A 21629-nucleotide genomic window follows, 5' to 3' on the forward strand; every position below is an offset into this window, starting at 1 on the left:
ATTAAGTATGTTAATGATTTTGAAATGATTCATATACCTTTAATAAATTGGTTGAAAACATTTAACGATTAAATATGTAAAGCACTTTGTAAATGGTTAATAATTGGTTTATAAACCATCTATAAACATTATTTAGTTGGTTATTGTAAAGTGTTACCTAAACTTTCCTCTGATATTCTTATTATTGAGATGCTGCAGCAGTACCCTGTGCGGCCTGCAGGGGGCGCTGCCGCCGACCCTCCGCCACAAAAGAAGAAGAAGAAGAAGAAGAAACGTGTTTTCTCTCTTTAACTTGTCCATCATGGCGGCCAGGAGGAGGCTGAAACGCGTGGTGGCTTCTCAGCCTGGTTTTATCAACTTAAAGTCCGCTCCAGGAGCTGAAGGTTCGGCCAGCACGCGGAGAAAAAGACTGAACAAGAACAAGAAGAAGAACTGGAACAAACACATCGACATAGATGACGTAGACGAGTTCCTGGAGGACGTCAGACACCAGCAGAGGACCACAGGGTGAGAGGAAACACGTGAAACTACAACAAAATCAGATTCTCTCCTTGAGGACTCAGGGTTGGGTTTGTTTGTTAGTTTCAAAGTTTAAGCCCCACGGACACGCGGCTGTATCCGGGTAGAATAGAATAGAATAGGTCTTTATTTGTCGTTGTCACATGTACAACAAAATTCAAAGTGCTCTCCAGTAAGTGCGACATTTAAGTCTATAAAAATATAAATATAAAAAGAAAAATATGTACAATTCAAAATACCCATTTTAGACAAACACATAAACACACCCAGACAAACATACATAAACAAACAAACAAACAAACAGCATGAACACACAGTCGAGACAACAACAGTACAGAACATATCTCAGGAGTTGAGCCATCAATGTGAATGCAGAGCAATATTATGGTTTTTTTTCCCCAGTATTGAGGGTAGTTATTGCAATTTGGTATTTAAACCAAGAAACCAGTGGTGGAAAGTACAACACTCAAGTACTACTGAAGTACAGTTGTAAGCTACTTGTACTTTACTTGAGTATTTCTATTTTTATGTAACTTTATACTTCTACTTCACTACATTTAGCTGACAGCTTTAGTTCTGGGTATCCGTTAACCCTTTGGAGTTTTGGGCTATATTCTCAGTTTTTTTAATACAAATTTAAAATAATTTTCCCACTTAAAAGCCGTTTACCATGCAGTCTTGGTATCAATCAATCAATCAATATCCTTTATTTAACCAGGTAAAATTCACTGAGATTAAAATCTCTTTGTCAGGAATGACCTGGCCAAGAAGGCAGCACCATGATACAATAAGAACAATCAACCACAATTCTCAAACACCACATTCAACATCAATTAAAGTACATACAAGATCAGGGACAAGACTATATGGAGATTGAAATGAGTACAGTTAAAATTAAATAAATAAACTGGTGACAGATGAATTAATAAACCTGGTCGTTATCAGAAAATAGTTTTACAAACAATTGCATTGACCAAGAGAACTATCTTCTCATTTTTTTCAGCACAACCTCACCTTTATGACCTGATGATTATTTATTCATTTTGATGTAGTGGATTAACATTTTAGCCCCAAAATAAATTTAAAGTCTGATTTAGAAAATGATGTTGTTTTTTTTATTTCAAAACACTTTCATGCTCAATGAAGAATTTTAAGTGTTGCAAATGTGAACACAAGTTGAAAATAATACATAAGAGAGGTAAAATGATGATTCCTGCTAGTTCTGTATTTCTAGACTAAATATATTTGACCTTATGTCCGGTTGTACTTATTCTATCATCATCAAACAGAACTAGCAGAGTTACAAACCAGAACTTTAGAGGGAAGTTAACAACAGGACTCAGGGTTGCTTTGTTTTTACGTCATGACATCATGAAGAAGTAATCCGCTTTCATGGAGTCACGATACGATATTATTGCGATTTTAAGCATTTCACGATATAGTGAGTATTGTGATACAATATATTTTGATTTAACTGTTTAACTGCATTTTGTGTCCACAAAATTCAATTCAACCAAGAATTGTTTTGTCCAATAGTAGAAAATTCTCAGTCTGTTCATCTGACTTCAGTCTTTTTATTTCTCCACAATGAGAGTCAAACCCACAGACTGACCAACAAAGTATTCAGTCAAACTGAACTGAACTGATATCAAACATGTTGGACGACAACAACTGCAGCATTTTATCAGACTTTCAAAGACAACAAGCTTCACTGCTCTCAATTTCTTTGAATGAAACATAAAAAAGCCGAACTTTGCAGCGTTATTTCAACAATTTCAGCAAATACTGACGCTAAATAAACACTAAATATCAATACTTGGCCATGAATTGATATATTTCTTTGAATGAAACATTGAAAAAGTTGAACTTTGCATCGATATCCTGACGCACATGGTGCCGATAGATCCTTAGATCTCCTAGTTTCACATGATACCAGTATCATATATATATATATATATATATATATATATATATATACCAGGATATTCATAAAAAACAGCGAGAATACTGCTGACCTGCTGGCCGTCAGAAAGCTATACATCAATACTTGTCGGCTACGAGTGGATATAATATTGCCAAAGATTTTTTTCCCACCTCTTATAAAATCTCTAGTTTATTGCAGCATGTTTCTGAAGAATCTTCAGTGTTTTAGTGTCCAGTGATGATGTCATCCTTGCGCTCCCAGTATTTCCTTTATGGGAATGTGAAGAAACACAAAGGAGCTCAGGTGACGTTGTGTGAACGTTATCTGGGATCTGAGGACACATGAGAAGGAAAGAGTTTATTCACATACTAATGTCAACATGGGCTGACATAAAGTGTTATAACTCTTAAGAACACAGTGTTTTATGTGTTTTATTATTTTTCTTGTGTATTTCAGGGGTCTGCTGTCTGAGAAGCCAGATGACAGTTTGTTCTTTTTGGATGTTGGACAACCAAAGAAAGCTGAACAGAAAGGTAAATATGGAACAAAAGTAACCGAAGAGCCATTTCCTTCAGTTGCAGCACTTTGATAATTGTTTTCTGACGTCCTTATGTTAACCCTCAGGGCAGGTTGGGCGCATTTTTACACGCTTTTCATTCTTCATTTGTTAATAGTTTTGGCTGTGTTCATGCATTTGGCATGAATTTTGGCAAGATTGTGCATTTTTATTTGCTCTTGTTATTTCCAGCTCGGCTCCTGTATTAAGGCTAAAATACACTTGGTACAAACAATAGTTCCACTCTTAAGGTTGAGCCATTGAAACCCATTCATAATGCAATTTTCACTTGCGTTAAAGCATAATACATGCATTTTATTCAATCTTGGTGTCAATCTGAGCTTTGGCCTTGGAATTGATCATTTTTACTGCTTTCCACCAGCTTGCTTCATTTGACCATATTCAGCATAATAGAAAAAACATGTGATTTATACACACATACACACAAGCATTCTTCAAATAAATGAAAATCATGGGTCATCTTTAATCACATCTAGAATGAGACATGACAAACTCATAACAAAAAGTTATTTACACCGCTGTGATTGTAGCCAGGTCTATAAAAATGGTCGATCATGACACAAACCTGGCATTTAAAGTGTTAAAATATAAAAAAATTAATTAGTATTTGATATCAATAATAAGGTTAGATGCAGGTTAAACAATCAGTACAATGAAAGTAGAATACAATGTATAATATTTTTTTATAGCTTGCTTTTAAAGATGGTGTTTTATGCACTAAGCCAGACCTGGGCATTGGGCGGCCCGCGGGCCACATCCGGCCCGTTGGCTGTCCTTGTCCGGCCCGCGTGAGGTTACCCAGAAATTAGAAATCAATATAACCGCAGTGCTTTTATTTTGAAAAAAATAGCAAGCATTAGCACTAGAGCTAACAAGCACTTTTACTATAGTTAAGACAACAAATATAGCCGCTAATATATATGACAGAAGAAAATAAACTTTAACAAACCTTGTGTCCTGTCAGTCAGCCGCTATAGAAACCTTTTGATACTTTATATCAACTTTATATGAATTACTACGCACTCGTTATTATTTACCGTTCGTTTTTTCATTTAACCGTTCTACCGGTTATTTCCTGTCACTACCTTTCAAAATGAAAGCACCCGTTTCACACTGGACGGCACCTTTTCAAAATAAAAGCATCACAACATTGTTAAACACCTTGAAAATGTACAAACATGAAAAACAAGCTGTATAATACAAAAACATAAATATGAACCTTGCTAAAGGTCATTTACAGTTGTGTTTAAAATAAATGTTAAAGTGATATAGTGATTGGAGTATTTACTACTTTTTACTGCTATATTTGATTTACTCCACATTAACAGTCTCATCATAACATGTGTTCCTATCAGTAGCAGCTCAAAACCAGATAATTTACTGTATTTTATAAAGCGATTACATTAATATTGAGCAGAATTTAGTTCAGAGTTTTGGTCCGGCCCCTGCAACCTTCGTGGTGTTGGTCATGTGGCCCCTTGGGAAAATGAATTGCCCACCCCTGCACTAAGCAGTACAAGTGTGTATACCAGTTGAACCATTCCTGATCGTTATGTAAATAAACGTGTTCCTGATACTAAATCAATATAATGTGTGTTTCATGTGAAGAAGCAGAGCCGGCGGCGGGGAGGACGAGGAAAGGCCGAGCGCAGCGTCCTCTGAGGATAGACCTGATCCTGCAGCACGACTCCCTCGTCCCAGCACCCAAAGAGTCAGTATCCACCTCGACCTTTGACCTCTAGAATCAACAAACGTGACTAAAAAGTCATTATCAGGAGAAACGAAGCCCAACAGGCTCTCAAATGTTATTTTTGGCAGATGGATTCAGTTATTAACCCTCTGAACCCCAACACTGTAACTTCAGCTTCTATCAGATCTGCCAGATCTATCTATCTATCTATCTATCTATCTATCTATCTATCTATCTATCTATCTATCTATCTATCTATCTATCTATCTATCTATCTATCTATCTATCTATCTATCTATCTATCTATCTATCTATCTATCTATCTATCATTGTTGGGGCGTTTTTGTTCTAATTACATTTTACTCACTGTGGCCTTTTATTCCATATTATAAATCCTGCAGCTCTGTGGAATCAGCACAATCAGCTCAGAAACGTCTTTTGTGCAGTATAACACACTTTAAGTAAAATTATATAAAAAAAGGAGGAAAAAATAGTGAAATATCTTGAAAATGTTGTACTTGTACAATCCATTTTATTCCAGGTGCCACAAATGTTCTCAATGTTGATTCTGATTGATGTTATTTACATTTTTAAAGCCTCTCCTGTCCTCTCCCCTCTGCTCTGTGTAAACAATTCACCTGTAGTTAAGGATAGTTAGTGTCCAGTGATGATCTCATCCTTGCGCTCCCAGTATTTCCTTTATGGGAATGTGAAGACAACACAAAGGAGCTCAGGAGGCTGTTGAGTGAACAGAGTCCTGGGATCTGAGGACACAAACATCTAGCTGCTGCATTCACATCAACTCCTCCATCATGTTTCATGTTACCTGTTATCTTTACCTCCTCCTGCCTCCTCTGCCTTTCTCCCCAGTGTGCTGGCCCTCCAGCATTATGGCTGGAAACACAGCAATCTGAGAAACTTTTAGCCACCTAAAAAAAAAAATCCATATTAGTTTAACCCTCTGAATCTCAAGCCATTAGAACGGTAACGTGACAAATATTCACTGAAAATCAGACAGAACTGCAGGGTGTTTACACAGAGCTGAGAGGAGAGGACAGGAGAGGCTGTTTACACAGAGCAGAGGGGAGAGGACAGGAGAGGCTGTTTACACAGAGCTGAGAGGAGAGGACAGGAGAGGCTGTTTACACAGAGCAGAGAGGAGAGGACAGGAGAGGCTGTTTACACAGAGCAGAGGGGAGAGGACAGGAGAGGCTGTTTACACAGAGCAGAGGGGAGAGGACAGGAGAGGTTGGAGGTAGTGGTTGTAAATATGTAAATGGTTCTATAACATGTGGAGACCCAATTACGCCCTAATTTTTATGGCACTTGTGGACACTTGGAAAAGTTTTGTGTTTATATGAACTATATTTTACTCCAATAAAATGTTTGAGTTGTTCAGACCTTTAGCCATGGTTGTGCTGATTCCACAGAGCTGCAGACTTTATATATTGCTGTGAAATACAGGCCACAGTGAGTACAATGGGAAAAGAGTAAAAAACAGGGTGTTCAGATCAAACTGCTCCAATCATCTAGTTTCTGTATTAACATCATCCTTCTCTCTGTTATCTCTCCCAGTGTGTTGGCCCACCAGCAGCCTAACGCCAAGAAGCTCCGGCGCATCGCCCAGAAGGCGGAGCAGCTGGCGGCCAGAGGCGTGGTGCCCCGGAGGCAGAAGCTGCTGCTGAACAGACGGACGGTTACCAGGACGACCAGGAAGTCTGTGACGGAGGCCAACAACAACCCAGACAGAGAGTACTACGACATCTGGGGACAGGAGGGTCAGTTACAACTGTTACCATCTGAATTCTTAACTTTAAATTTAAATCATGGAAATCTAAGTTTAAATCCAAAGTTGAAGTGAATCGTGACCATAAAATCTAGAGGTGTGAATCAGAGTATCGGCCCCACGATACGATTTTATCCTGATACTTGAGTCACGATACGATATTATTGCGATTTTAATAATTTTGCGATACAATATATTGCGATTTAGATGTTAAACTGCATTTTGTGTCCACAAAATTAAATTCAATCAAGAATTGTTTTGTCAAATAAGATAAAATTCTCAGTCTGTTCACCTCCCTTCAGTCTTTTTATTTCTCCACAATGAGAGTCAAACCCACAGACTGACCAACAAAGTATCCAGTCAAACTGAACTGAACTGATATCAAACATGTTTGACGACAACAACTGCAGCATTTTATCAAACTTTCAAAAAACAACAAGCTTCACTGCTCTCAATTTCTTTGAATGAAACATAAAAAAGCCGAACTTTGCAGCGTTATTTCAACAATTTCAGCAAATACTGACACTAAATAAACACTAAATATCAATACTTGGCCATGAATTGATATATTGCCACGCTAAACAATGCAATACTAAATAAAATCTCTAGTTTATTGCAGCATGTTTTTGAAGAATCTTCAGTGTTTTAGTGTCCAGTGATGATGTCATCCTTGCGCTCCCAGTATTTCCTTTATGGGAATGTGAAGAAACACAAAGGAGCTCAGGAGACGTTGTGTGAACGTTACCTGGGATCTGAGGACACATGAGAAGGAAAGAGTTTATTCACATACTAATGTCAACATGGGGAAACTTGTAATATATTCTTTACTAAAATGTCCACATGAGTTAACCCTCTGAACCCCACCATCAAGTTGGTGTATGTTTTATTTAAAATATCGCAAAAATACACTGTTTATCGTAGTAAGAAATTGTGAAAATGTTTCTGCTTTCTGTCAGTCCTTGAACACATCATAGGTTATGGAAGTTTCCGTTAGAAAATGTAAACAATGCAAAGCTTAACATTGTGATATTTCCGTCAAAATCACTTTCTTCTACATGTCACTTGTAAAATTTCATCAAAAATAAACTGTTTATAATAACCAGATCCTATTTAAAAAAAACTCTGAACTAAATTCTGCTCAATATTAATTTAATCGCTTTATAAAATACAGTAAATTATCTGGTTTTGAGCTGCTACTGATAAGAACACATGTTATGATGAGACTGTTAATGTGGAGTAAATCAAATATAGCAGTAAAAGGTAGTAAATACTCCAATAACTATATCACTTTAACATTTATTTTAAACACAACTGTAAATGACATTTAGCAAGGTTCATATTGGTGTTTTTGTATTATAGAGCTTGTTTTTTCATGTTTGTACATTTTCTAGGTGTTTTACAATGTTGTGATGCTTTTATTTTGAAAAGGTGCTGTCCAGTGTGAAACGGGTGCTTTTATTTTGAAAGGTAGTGACAGGAAATAACAGGTAGAACGGTAAAAATTAAAAACGAACGGTAAATAATAACGAGTGCATACTGCGTAGTTAGTTGATATAAAGTATCAAAAGGTTTCTATAGTGGCTGACTGACAGGAAACAAATTTTGTTAAAGTTTATTTTCTTCTGTCATATATATTAGTGGCTATATTTGTTTTAACTATAGTAAAAGTGCTTGTTAGTCCAACCAAATACTGAACAAGACATTTTTAATGAACAAAACGTTCAAATAAACTGTCATTAAGTGAAAATACAGTGAAAGGGTCAAAGTTATGAGACCAAATCGGTAAACGTCCTCTTTTCTATCTATATAACGTTATATATAACTTTATTGACACGTTGCCGTGGATACGCATTGCTCTGCTTCTCTCCTGGTGACGGCTCGCCTTGTCAGTGACCTGTCAATCAAAGGTAGCCCCGCCCCAAATCATACGATTCTTTATCTTCTATTTTCTTCTAAATGGGGCCATTATTAGAACTATTGACATCAAATTGTCTTGAAGAAGATTTTTTACTAGCGATTGAGACCATAATGTTGTCCCTGAAAAAATGTTCTGAGGTAATAAATCAAGTGAGAAGTTTTCAAATTTAGCACTGAAATGAATGGGCAGATTTCTTTTGCAGCCAAACTTAGCGCCCCCTGCTGGAATTTTCGGTGAATTGCAGGCTTTATGCACTTCCTGGTGGCTTCCATGCTCAGAGCCGCCTGGTCCGATCTAGACTGAACATTTGGACTCTTGCACTCAAGTCCTGATCACCTGGACTTAACTTTTTTTTTTCTATTGCAGCCAAAGATCCAGCTGACCCCTGGTACCTTCAACAGACGGGCAAGAAGCGTGTAAAGGTGAGAACAGATGTTAGTTTTTGTGGAAGATTTGCAGTAAGAGGTTTAAAAAATCATCTACATCTACAGTTAACCCCTGTGCATCACTGTTGGCTTTCTAAAAATATTTTGTTAAATTATTTCTTCACAGTGGCATTATGAAAAAAATCTAGCATCAAAAGTGTTTAAAATTCTGAAAATTAATAAATATTTGCTTGTTGTCATTACATCTGAAGTTGAAGGTTTAATTTAATTCATTTAATTTAGTTAATGTAATATTGGCTTCTTAGCGTCTAGAAAAGTGCTTTATAAATGGAATGTATTATTAATTCATAAATAATTTTTTTTTTTTTACTTTTTTCCATTCAATTTAAAGTTTAACTGTGAGAAAACGGCAAGCTGCCCTAATTTTTTTAAACATATGTCTATTTTTCTATTTGTACATTAAATTCACTGTAAGCAATTGAATAATACTGTATAAAAATCTGTAATGTCCCACTATTTTAATTGACATATTTTTACTTTAATTTCATGGTTAATATTTGTACTAAAGGTAATTTACTTTATTTTAATCTCATTTTTTAATGGTATCTGCACTTAATGTAGAAAAAAATAGAAAATAATTTCAGGAAAATAGCTTTAAGTTATACATGAAGGCTAAATTCAGCTTTCTGAGCTGCTAGCGGGAGACTAATATATTTTTTTTTAAACGTGTTTATTAGATTTTTGTTTGCAGATTACAGCTAGTCAAACAAGACATTATTAGATGCAACAAAGCAAACTTTTTCTCCCTATTCTCCCTCCCATCCCCTCCTAAATAAACCTATATAAAAAAATAAAATAAAGATGTAAATAAAGCAAAAATTAAATACAAATAAATAAATGAAAACAATAAATAAAAGTAAATAAAAAATAAAAAACATACATACATAACAATAAAGAAAAAACAACAACAAAACATATATATATATATATACACACATTTAAATTTAGTTATATAGACAAATACTGAAAATAGTTATAACACTGACAGATTTCAAGGGTGTCTCTCAAAGCATCATCACCAAATAAACATTCTGCTCCCTCAGAGCCTCCTGCTGAAGCAAGTTACCAACATTAGCATCATGTCTTATAAAACTCATAAAAGGTCTCCAGATGTTATCAAAAACATGTTGTTTCCGGGGAGACTAATATTTAATATATGCGAGTTGTTTTGAGTTTGACTAACGTTTCTGCATCCCTGTTGTTTCAGCGGCCAGAGAAGCTGAATGAGAAGCCGTCGGTGCTGCCGGCGGTGGAGGTGATCGCCCCCGGAGGATCTTACAACCCAGACTTCCTGTCCCATCAGGTAATTGAGTGTGCTTGTAAGGGCAGAATATGTATAATAATAATAATAATAATAATATAATATGTACCATCCACCGGGCTTCTTCCTGTAATTCTTCCATTTCTTAAGTGTTTTTTTTTTCCAGTCGACTTCTCCTCCCTGAGTTTTGGTCACACGTACACTACCGGTCAAAAGTTTTAGAACACACCAACTTTTCCAGAATTTAATTGAAAATGATGCAGTTTAATGTCTCAGTGTACTCTGAAATTAATGCACATTTGCAACATTTAAAATTCTTTATTGAGCATGATAGTGTTTTGAAAGTAAAAAAAAGATTCAAAATCACATTTTTTGTTGGACTAAAGGACTAAAAAAAGACACAATGACAAAAAAAGACACAAAATGACTAAAAAAAGACACAAAATGACCAAAAAAAGACACAAAATGACTAAAAAAGACAAAATGAGTAAAAAAGACACAAAATGACAAAAAAAGACACCAAAAGACACAAAATGACCAAAAAAAGACACAAAATGACCAAAAAAAGACACAAAATGACTTACAAAGACATGAAAAGAATTCAAAAATGGACAAAATAGCCCAAGACTCCATAGAGTTCAGTTGTTAACCCGTTTCTTGTTCCCTGAAAAAGGCCTACTTGTATAATTCTGAAATGTACATTATTTTCCAGTTTTGGTTAACCTTACCTTTTTTTATTTACCTCTGGCAGTTCACCACTTACCTTCGTACCCTTTCAAGCTGTTCATTTGACTTGAACTGCTTGAATTTCAATAAAAAACTGGAAAAATTGGGGTGTTCTAAAACTTTTGACCGGTAGTGTACACTAAAAAGGTATCAAATCGACCGGCTCGGCCATGACAAGTGTGCTATGACTTTTCTAAGGCGTTCATCAAGCGGTTTTGAAATTATTCAGCAAAAATGACCCCCAGTATTACCTTATGGAAGGGCTAGAGTGGATGTCATAGATAGAGTGGAGAGGAAGAGAAATTTGTCAAAAAATACATTTGGAAACTGCGCTCGAGGCCACAGATTCCACTCTACAGAAATTATTTATACATAGAAACATAAGAATTTGTTTTCTGACTCACATTCTTCTGGTAAAGCTGTCAGAGAGATAGATAGATAGATATATAGATATATATATATATATATATATATATATATCTATATCTATATATCCGGCAACCAAAGCCTGGCTTCGGTTGCCTGGCAACCAAAGCCTGGCTTCATTTTAGGAGTTGTGTTGTGATTTGTTGTTGAGTTGAACTTTTTAAAAAAAAAAAAGCTAATTATTTTTGTCCTAATTTGTCCTAATGACTGACTCTCTCCTCCCTCCCTCTGAACACAGGCGCTGCTGAAGGAGGCTCACGAGGTGGAGGTCAAGAAACAAAAGGCGGAAGACAAAATCGTGAGACAGCTGGCTGTCAACAAAGACGACACGGCAACAGAGGTGCAGATGATTATTCCAGCTGCTCCATCACTTTTTTGTTTATCATCAGAAATCAGAATTTTTTATTGAGTAGATAAACCCCTTGAGAGGAATCCTCTGGTTTTCGAGGGGGTCCTAAAGTACATTACAAAACAAAACACTCAACAATTTACAGACACACAACAACAAAGACAACAGGCATCAACACAAACATAACAAATAAAAAATGAACACAAGAATAATCACAACCTCTCAATGGCCACAAGTTGGCCATAACATTAGCCTAGTAAAACTGAAAGAAGTGACATAATATTATTGTAAATTGAAATTGCATTTTTAAAAATAAAAAAAATAAAAAAATATGACATAACATTATCTGAAACATGTGCAGTTTAACTCAAAATAAGAAGACAGGGCATATTTAAAACTATGAAAAGACGTCAATGATCGTATGTTTAAAGGAAGATTATTCCTCCGATGGCGCTTTGAACTTAAATGCTTTTTTTTTTTTTAATGCTCTTTATTATTTTGCCCCTTTTTATTTAGAATTGAGGGTTTGGGGCAGTGGGTTTTTAGGGTGAACAGTAAATGCCACATAGAAGTGGTGCACATCATCTGAAACCTGGAGATTAATTTGAGATGCAGCTCAGCACTGTGTTAGCTTGTTCTGGTCATAAAAAACATGACTTATTATTCGGTGTATAACAGTTCAGGACATTAATATTTGGCTTTCTGAAGTCCATTTCCATGCTCAACTATGTCTCATAAGTTGTTGCAGCAATTTTTGTGTTGATACCATTTAATGAGAGAACGGATACACATCATCAAAAAACCCTCCAGAATATCACATCAATACACAAAGACCTTTGGAACAACATAGAACAATCCATGCTCTGATTTGGTTTGAAAATGTTTCATCGCTGTATTTTCAGCGATTGTATGACAAGCACTTCTGTTCTCTAAACCAGTAGTTCTCAACCTTGGGGTCGGGACCCCAATTGGGGTCGCGAGATGATTTCTGGGGGTCAGCAAATCATTTTGGAAGTCAGCTCTGTCTCCACTGTGTTAAAGTGTTCATGTGTTAATGTGTTTTAGTCTTTTTGGTCATTTAATGTCTTTTTTTGGGGTCATTTTGTCTGTTTTTTTGTCATTTTGTTTCCTTTTTTGGTCATCTTGCGTCTTTTTTGGGTCATTTTGTGTCTTTTTAGGGCAATTTGTGTCTTTTTGTGGTCATTTTTTGTCATTTGGGGGTCAATTTGAGTCCTTTTTTGCTTAATTTTATGTCATTTTTTGGTAATTTCCGGTCAAATTGATTATTTTTTGGGTAATTTTGTGTCTTTTCCGTCAAATCCCAAAGTATCAAGTTATTACTTTCCAAGGAGTCTCTGGCTTGAAGCTGACTGTTACACACTCAGGAGGTCAGAATGGACCTTTAAACTTGTATCAAGGACTTAGATCAAAAGTAACAATCAAATATAAAGTGAGTGGGGGTCGCGGACAACATGCATGTTAAATTGGGGGTCGCGACTCAAAAAGGTTGAGAACTACTGCTCTAAACTGCTGAGAAACCCTCCTATTGTCAATATACTGAGGAGAGCTGCACGTCCTCTGAATGCTCCAGGTCTCTAGTTTGTGGTTGTAAAGTTTCACGAGGCTGTGATTATCCTCGAGTTCACAGCAGCTCGTTTTATAGTCGGGTCAAGTTTTTAAAAAAATGCTCTTACTGCAATGAAAGGCATGGACTAACATCATCACACATGAAATTGGAGTCTCAACTTTCCAGTGATGCACAATTTATGCACAGGCTGTTTAGTGACCCCAGAATGCAGAAATATTCACATGCAGTAAGTGAAAATATTACATGAGAAACTGTTTTTTTTTTGTTTTTTTTATTGCCTGCAGGACATTCACACGTCAGACGATTAATGATGTGGAGGTTTGAATCTTTTGATCTAAGTAAATGCATGTTTGTGTTTTCTGCAGGAGACGATATTAAGAGAACAGGTGGAAGGCCTGGTGGAGGAGGAGGAGGAGGAGGAGGAGGAGGATGATGAAGATGAAGCAGCAGCTCCTGATGAAGAGGAGGGAGCAGCAGTGGGAGCCATCACGCTGTCAGTGAAGAAGACTGAGAGACAGAGGAAGAAAGAGAGGGCAGACAAAGTGAAGGTACTGGCACAATTAAGACTTGTTGAGTAGAAACAGCTGAACCAAAAGATTCCTGAAGTAACATTCTTTAAAAATTATGTCCTGAATCGTACACATCCTTATGAAAGTTTGGAGTGTTAAAAATGATCTCTCTGAGAATTGAATAAGTGTTCAGATAAAGGGCTTGTACTGAGCAAAGTAAGATTTATTGATCTGGGAGAAAAATGTTGGACACTTGTAGCAACGAACTGGAACTGGAATCCCCAGATTAGTATTTGAATCGCTTAATTCAAAATGAAACTTATGTTGCAACTCGTAAAACTGTAACTTGTGTAGGTTTCCACCAAGCACTCAAAAAATTGACATTAGGCGTGTTTCCACTGAGTACTTTTTGTGAAGCGGCTGAGTGTTTTGGCTCCGCCCACTAGTTAGTTCCCCACGACCTCTGTTCCCATACACATGTATGTACTGTATATACTGTATATAAATATAAGTTAAAGATGTCCTCAGACCTTCACAGACAGAAATCTCAACCCCCCTAATGTTCAATTCAAAGTTACGCCCTTGCCCTTACAAGTACTTTTGTAGCGGCTAACCAACTTGGCAAATCAAAGAGACTTTTTTTTCTGGTGTGATTGGAGACTTTTGGAGACTCTTTCCTGTTCTTCTTAACAAGTAACAGTCGCTGTCCCAAAGCACTCACAAGCGGCCCAGTCTGCAAATGAATCACGCATGTGCAAAGTCACCGCCGGTATACCCAGACTGCCTTGCACGCTCGAATTTCATTTCAAACCTCCATCCAGTCTGGCAACCAGGGAGGTTTCTTAGCCCTGTTTTAGGATCCAATCACAGAGCGGGGAGGGACGGTGAGACGATGATGCATACTACTCGGCACTTGGAAGCTTGTAGTTTTCTTACAGATCCAACATGGCTGCTGCAGACGCGAAACTCTCTTTAGCTGTAGATGGTGTTTTAAATAGTTTAGAGCGGAAGTTGAAAGGCGAAAGGTCTCTGGGGGCTCTGCTGTCCCCCGGCTCGTAGCCAGATCACTGGCGTTACGGTAGCGGGGCTAATAGCCGCTAGCTGCGCTAATCACCGGCGCTACCGTAACGGCGGTGATCTGGCTACCAGCCGGGAGACAGCGGAGCCCCCAGAGACCCCCAGCAGCTTGTTTATTGCCCATAAAATCAGTGGATGTGTGTGGCTGAATGACATGAGGGGGAATAAAGCGTGAAAAAAACGCAAAAAAACGTTGCAGAAGCAGAATAGAGCATTTTAGTCTCAAAGTAGAGATGGGCTAGTCCGGCTATGTAAACATCCATCTCTGTTGCTCTACTACGTCATCTGGTATAACTGATCTGATTGGCTAAGAGCTACCTACAGACGCTTTGATAGACATTCTAAGCGTCCAATAAACGGCTCCGGAGGATCGTAAACCACACCTCCTCTACGGAGAAATGAACGGCTGGTTTCCAGACTAGATCTCATTTGAGAATAGTCTGGTGTTAGCCAGGCTAGCATCGAGCGGTCTTCCTCACCGTGTCTCTTCCTCTTCCTCTTCCCTATCAGGAGCAAAGGCGACAGGCCAACAGACACCGGAGTGACCAGCGGCAGCAGCTCTTCCAGCTTCGCTCCATCAAGACCTCCATCAAACAGCAGGAGCAGGACACCAAGGACAAACAGAAAATACGCAAGGACAACCAGGAGGCAGAGAAAGCTCAGCCCAGACGTCTCGGCAAACTCAAGTAAACACCTGACACTCCTCACACCTGCCTCTGAAATATTGTCCAGTTCTGTCTTCTTTTTGACCACAACTCTGCCTTGAGAAACTTGAGAACTTGAAAAACTGCCTGATCAGTATGCGAAGGATGCAAAGGAACAACTCGTTTTCCACTTTTTCTTTGTTTTTTTATTTTCTTGACGATGGTTGGTGGTTTATACAGAATTATGCAGAGTGGTGTGAAATAGGTTGATAACCTTTAAGAAACAGAAAAACAGGCATTAGTCTTGAAAGCAAAACACTAAACATTTAACTAAACAGTTTTTCTAGAAAATAAATGTTACCATTACTTTAAAACAAACAAAGTCATTCAAAATTAACCAAGTAAACAATTAAGTAATGATTTAGATACTTAAACATAAGGTTTACTTAAACAAACGTTACATTTTTTGTAACTAATCAAATCAAAACAGTCATAAAAAAGCTCTGTCATTAGCTAAACTTCAGTTTTATGGTTTAGCACAAGTTAGACCCTGCATTATCTGGAAGAACAATCACATGATCTCAAACTTTTTTTTTCTCAGAAAATGAGACGCAACTGTTCAAACTGTCTAGTTTAACTGTCTGAACCCCTCTATCCGGTTAAAACTTTTTTTTTCCTTAACAGATCTGTTTAAAAAAATCTGTTAAAAAAGCTTTCCCACACTCCTTGAACATCATAGGTTACGAATGTTTCCATTAGAAAAAGTAACAAACGAAGCTTAAAATTATATTTGTCAAAATCACTTTATTCTACTCATTTAAAACGTTTCCAGAAATAAACTGTTTGTAATAACTAGATCCTGTTAAAAACATTAAATTCTGCTCCTCAGAGACACTATGAAGCCATGATTGATTCTGCTGAGACGAACGTTCAAGTGACAAATATTCACTGAAAATCAGACAGAACTGCAGGGTGTTTACACAGAGCAGAGGGGAGAGGACAGGACAGGAGAGGTTGTAAAAATGCAAATAGTTCAATATGTATAGCATAAAGAGATCCAAATTATATTGCAGTGAAATAGAAGGCCACGGTGAATGAAATGCAAGAAGAGCAGAAAAATGCAGCTTGAAGTTCAGAGGGTTTAAAATATATATATTTAAAAAGGAACCTGGTCTCACAGGAATCCGTGAAATAGCCACGGATTTGCTTAACTCAAAATCCGTGGAATAGCCACGGAATCACTCAAATTTCCGTGAAACTGACACGGATTTCGCTACAATGCAAGTTAAAGACAGTCATATCCCGTGGCTATTCCATGGATATTTGTTCCTATTGGTTTGTTCCAAGTCACGTGACTTTCAAGGTCCCAGCGGTCAGAACAAAAAACATGGCGGACAGTTCTCTCATTTTTAGTGAAAAAATCAATATTTTGACTTAGTTTCTGCATAAAAATGGATTTTGATCACATTTCTAGCGAGAAATATATGTTTTATTTTCTAAATATTCACTCAGTGAATGTACATAATCACTTTGTATGTTGGAATAGCCACGGGATATGACTGGCATTAACTTGCATTGTAGCCAAATCCGTGTCAGTTTCACGGAAATTTGAGTGATTCCGTGGCTATTTCACAGATTCCTGTGAGACCAGGTTGTTAAAAACACTGAACTTGAATTAGTTTATGTTAAAGTAATGAGGTAGTTAAGGATAGTTTGTGTCCTGTGATGATCTCATCCTTGCGCTCCCAGTATTTCCTTTATGGGAATGTGAAGACAACACAAAGGAGCTCAGGAGGCTGTTGAGTGAACAGAGTCCTGGGATCTGAGGACACAAACATCTAGTTGCTGCATTTCCATCAACTCCTCTCATCATGTTTCATGTTCCCTGTTATCTTTACCTCCTCCTGCCTCCTCTGCCTTTCTCCCCAGTGTGCTGGCCCACCAGCATTATGGCTGTAAAGACAGCGATCTGAGAAACTTTTAGCCACCTAAAAAAAAAAATCCATATTAGTTTAACCCTCTGAATCTCAAGCCATTTGAACGGTAACGTGACAAATATTCACTGAAAATCAGACAGAACTGCAGGCTGTTTACACAGAGCTGAGAGGAGAGGACAGGAGAAAAAACAATAAGCAATCTTAAGCAAAAAACAATAAGCAACTTAAAGCAAAAACTACTACCAGAAACCAGGGGCCAGGTTAGATCCACAAGATGAAATGCACTAAAGAATTACCAGCTAAATTCAGAGTTATAAGGGACAGGCCACTCCCAGACACTTGTAAACAAAAGCCACTTAATAGACACTTTTCAGGTAAAATAGCTGTGCAGTGGGGGGCTGAAAACTGAACTTAACTTTAAACTAAACCAAACAAATAAAGCACAGAGCCTCAGCAAGCAGAGTAGCAATCTTAAGCAAAAAACAGTAAGCAACTTAAAGCAAAAACTACTACCAGAAACCAGGGGCCAGGTTAGATCCACAAGATGAAATGCACTGTAAATGGTTCTATAACATGTGGAGACCCAATTTTCCCTCTAATTTTCATGGCACTTGTGGAAAGTTTTGTGTTTATATGAACTATATTTTACTCCGATAAAAACCTTTAACCATGGTTGTTCTGATTCCATAGAGCTGCAAGACTTTATATATATTGCAGTGAAATACAGGCCACAGTGAGTACAATGTAAAAAGAGTAAAAAACAGGGTGTTCAGAGGGTTAAATCCACTTACTGTGTTCTGTGGAAAGCTCTTAAATGCCACTTGAGGTCTTTGTATCTGAGTTTTAACGACTGCAGAGAGGAAGGGCTATATAACTCTGACCTGAACTTGTAATTAATTAAAGCCAAACAAATTTGACAACATAAAACAACTTCAGAAGTTGCAACAAAACTGGTTCATTCAACCACCTTTTTAATATTTATGTTACATTTCCAACTGCTGCTTTCAGGGTTTCCAATTGGCATATGTAAGGCACAGTGGTGGGAGAAGTATTCAGATCTCTTACTTAAGTAAAAGTACTAATACCACACTATGAAATTACTCCACTACAAGTAAAAGTCCTGCATTCAAAACTTACTGAAGTAAAAGTACAAAAGTATCAGCATCAAAATGTACTTAAAGTATCAAAAGTAAAACTACTCATTATGCAGAATGGACCCACTCAGAGTGTTTTATAGATATCAAGTATATTATTGGATTAATATTATGATGTATTTATGTAAGCAGCACAAGTAATCAAATGTAATTTGATCAAGTTAGGGATCGTTTTAACTATTTAATATACTGTTACATGGTTTAATTAAAAACAACAAGTCAAATCACTTTAAATGTATTTATTTTATGTTAAATCCCGACCTGTAAAGTAACTAAAGCTGTCAGCTAAATGTAGTGGAGTAAAAAGTAAAATATTTGCCTCTAAAATGTAGTGGAGTAGAAGTATAAAGATACATAAAATGGAAATACTCAAGTAAAGTTCAAGTACCTCAAAATTGTACTTAAGTAGAGGACTTGAGTAAATGTACTTAGTTACTTTCCACCACTGGTAAGGCATTTAAAAATACAGTTTTAGGGGAAACACTCATCAGTTTTTCAGCTTTTGTTTGATCTCAAGTGCCCATTTGTAACAACAAAAATGATATTTTCTGTTATGGTTATGGACCCACTTATGTTCACTCTTGCAAAAGCATAAAACCTGTTCCTGTCTTGCAGGTTTAAGGCTCAGGACATGGAGGTCCAGCTGAGTGACGAGCTGGCCGGATCCCTGCGACAACTCAAGGTACGTCACTCATTGTTGACGAGCTCATCCATCCTGTGACCTCGGCCAGCCAGGACACGGAGTCTTTATCTGTAATGAGTTTTGGCTCATTTAGTCGGTGTATTATCTTCAGCACTCTGTATTGTCTTATTCTAAGCTTTATCCTTTTCACTAATACTGCTACGACCCACTTTTCCCCAAAGGGATCATTACAGTTTTATATGATCTAATTGCCAGTGAAAATTCCCAGCTCTTCTCTCTTATCTGCTGCCATTATGTCTCTGAAAAAATACTTAAATCGGCTTTTGTGGTGTGAAAAGGACTTTATAATTTGGGTGGGGATTGAGCACTGAGTGACATTTGCCTCATGTATTTGTCTCCTGTAATGGCGCCACCCTGCAGCCAGAGGGCAGCGTCCTCAAGGATCGCTTCAAGAGTCTGCAGAAGAGGAACCTGATCGAACCGAGAGAACGAGCCAAGTAAGGACCTCTGCTTCTCTTACGTAACAGCTCACAGACTGGTAGCAATAATACAGATTCATATGGTGTGTATTGACTTTAATGTGTCTCTTCCCTCCCTCCCCCATCTCTTAGATTCAAGAGGAGACTCAAGGTGAAGTATCAGGAGAAGAGGGCTTTTAGAGAGATCACTTAGTGCCGGCCCACAGACCTCAGGAGCTCCACACCAGATGGATTCGCTGCATTTAAAGCCACAAACGCACCATTAAGGAACCGTGTATATACGACTAATGACTGTTAAGGGCCTGTTTGACCCCTTCACATGATTACATCTGCTCACAAATTAATGTCACATCAATTATATAAAATTTAATGTGTTGGTTACCAGCGTTTCCTGTACTGGTGTGTGTCTTGCATGTTTAATATTTTACTTTTCACACGCAACATTTCAGTGTGTGTGTAATATGACCCCGTATCAGGAAAAGGTTTTTATATCTGCTGAGTATTACTGTGTCACTGCTCATACATGAGTAAAGACTTACAGCTTCTGTTAACCCTTTGATGCACAACATGGGTCAAAAATGACTCATTCATCCAAATTTGATTTAAAATTAAATGACCTTGTACTATAATATTAGTAATTTGTTTCAAATAGTTACTTTCCACACTCATATATTTAATATATTTATGTATCATTTTGTCACACATACAGTGTATCTGGAAGGTATTCACAGCGCTTCACTTTTTCCACATTTTTTTATGTTTCAGCCTTATTCCAAAATTGATTAAATTTGTTTTTCCTTAAAATTATACACACAATAACCCCATAATTAAATTTTTGACCCATGTTGTGCATTAGAAGCGTAGTGATACAAAAACGTTCTTTATTCAAAAAGTAAGAAATGAAAACGTAACATTAGGATCTATGATGATCAAAAACAAGTTGATTGGGGAAAACCTGGAATACTGAATGATGAAATTAATTTATTGCAAAGAAAATAAAAACTCAGTTGGGTCACTTTAGACCCATGTTGTGCATCAAAGGGTTAATAGGAGGCATGAAATGTTGCATCTACACACAGATATTGGTTCGGTTTATATCAGCTGTCATTATGCCTGATATTTCTTAGCATGACTGCAATGTCAAATGTGTAAACCTGGTGATTTATAGAAGTGGTAACCTCCAGGAATGAAAAATGATGCCAACTGCTTCAAACATGCATTATTTCTAATGACCAGCAGGGGGCGACTCCATCGGTTGCTCACAGAAGCATGGTAATGTTGTAAATTATGGTCCCATTTAGAGTAAAATTGACTATCAAGCAGGGTATGATTTTAGGGCGGGGCAACCTTATGATTGACAACCCCCTACCACAGGTCACCATTTGTTTTTATCTTAAAAATTGGACATTTTCAAACTGTTTTTCAGTAATTTAATTGAACAAGACATTTTTAATGGAGTGTTTGGTTGGACTAAAAGAAGCTCTGAGCCTTTCTTTTTCAGTTATTTCCCTTTGCTTCCCCAGCTAACCACTATAGTATTCTACTGGCTCACAAAACGGCACATTTGCTGGTTGCAAAAAACCAAGATGGCAACGACCAAAATGGCAAACTTGAGGCTTCAAAATCTACGTCATGGTGACTACATTTACTATTTTATACAGTCTATAATTTATCCTTGGTGCATTAAAATCTCACACTAGGATGTAATGTTTAATTAAAGAATGAGGTGCCATGACAACCAGGATAACATGCAACAAAAGGGGGAAAACGATCCTGTAAGTCAATACAGTGAGAAACATTCTCTAAAGGAGTTGGTGTCTAATTTTAATTCGGATATTGTAATAAGCTTAGTTTTTTAAACTTTTTATAGAAAGCATTTTTTACCTATGAACCATTCAAGGACTGTAAACGTTTTTACAGTTTCTTTCTACAGTAAAAGGTTAATTTTTGACCATCTACTAAATAAAACTTGCATG

At 37.2% G+C, this 21629-nt stretch overlaps 1 protein-coding gene across 2 annotated transcripts; it reads left to right on the forward strand.

Moving 5' to 3' along the window:
- The first annotated feature begins 274 nt into the window (after nt 1–274).
- nop53 (NOP53 ribosome biogenesis factor) lies at nt 275–20039 on the forward strand. Of its 2 annotated transcripts, none has more exons than XM_059330487.1 (12): nt 275–507; nt 2900–2976; nt 4629–4731; nt 6286–6488; nt 8781–8836; nt 10068–10163; nt 11512–11613; nt 13576–13758; nt 15307–15482; nt 19147–19213; nt 19595–19671; nt 19786–20039. In XM_059330487.1, exons 1-12 carry the CDS (start codon nt 302–304, stop codon nt 19844–19846), a joined length of 1407 nt encoding a protein of 468 aa, XP_059186470.1. In that variant the 5' UTR covers nt 275–301; the 3' UTR covers nt 19847–20039. The 2 variants fall into 2 exon arrangements, with proteins under 2 accessions (XP_059186470.1, XP_059186471.1); XM_059330488.1 differs by having other exon boundaries at nt 19595–19623; nt 19835–20039.
- Nucleotides 20040–21629: the final 1590 nt, after the last annotated feature.

Source organism: Centropristis striata, chromosome 4 (assembly GCF_030273125.1).
Source record: "Centropristis striata isolate RG_2023a ecotype Rhode Island chromosome 4, C.striata_1.0, whole genome shotgun sequence".
Lineage (NCBI taxonomy): Eukaryota > Metazoa > Chordata > Actinopteri > Perciformes > Serranidae > Centropristis > Centropristis striata.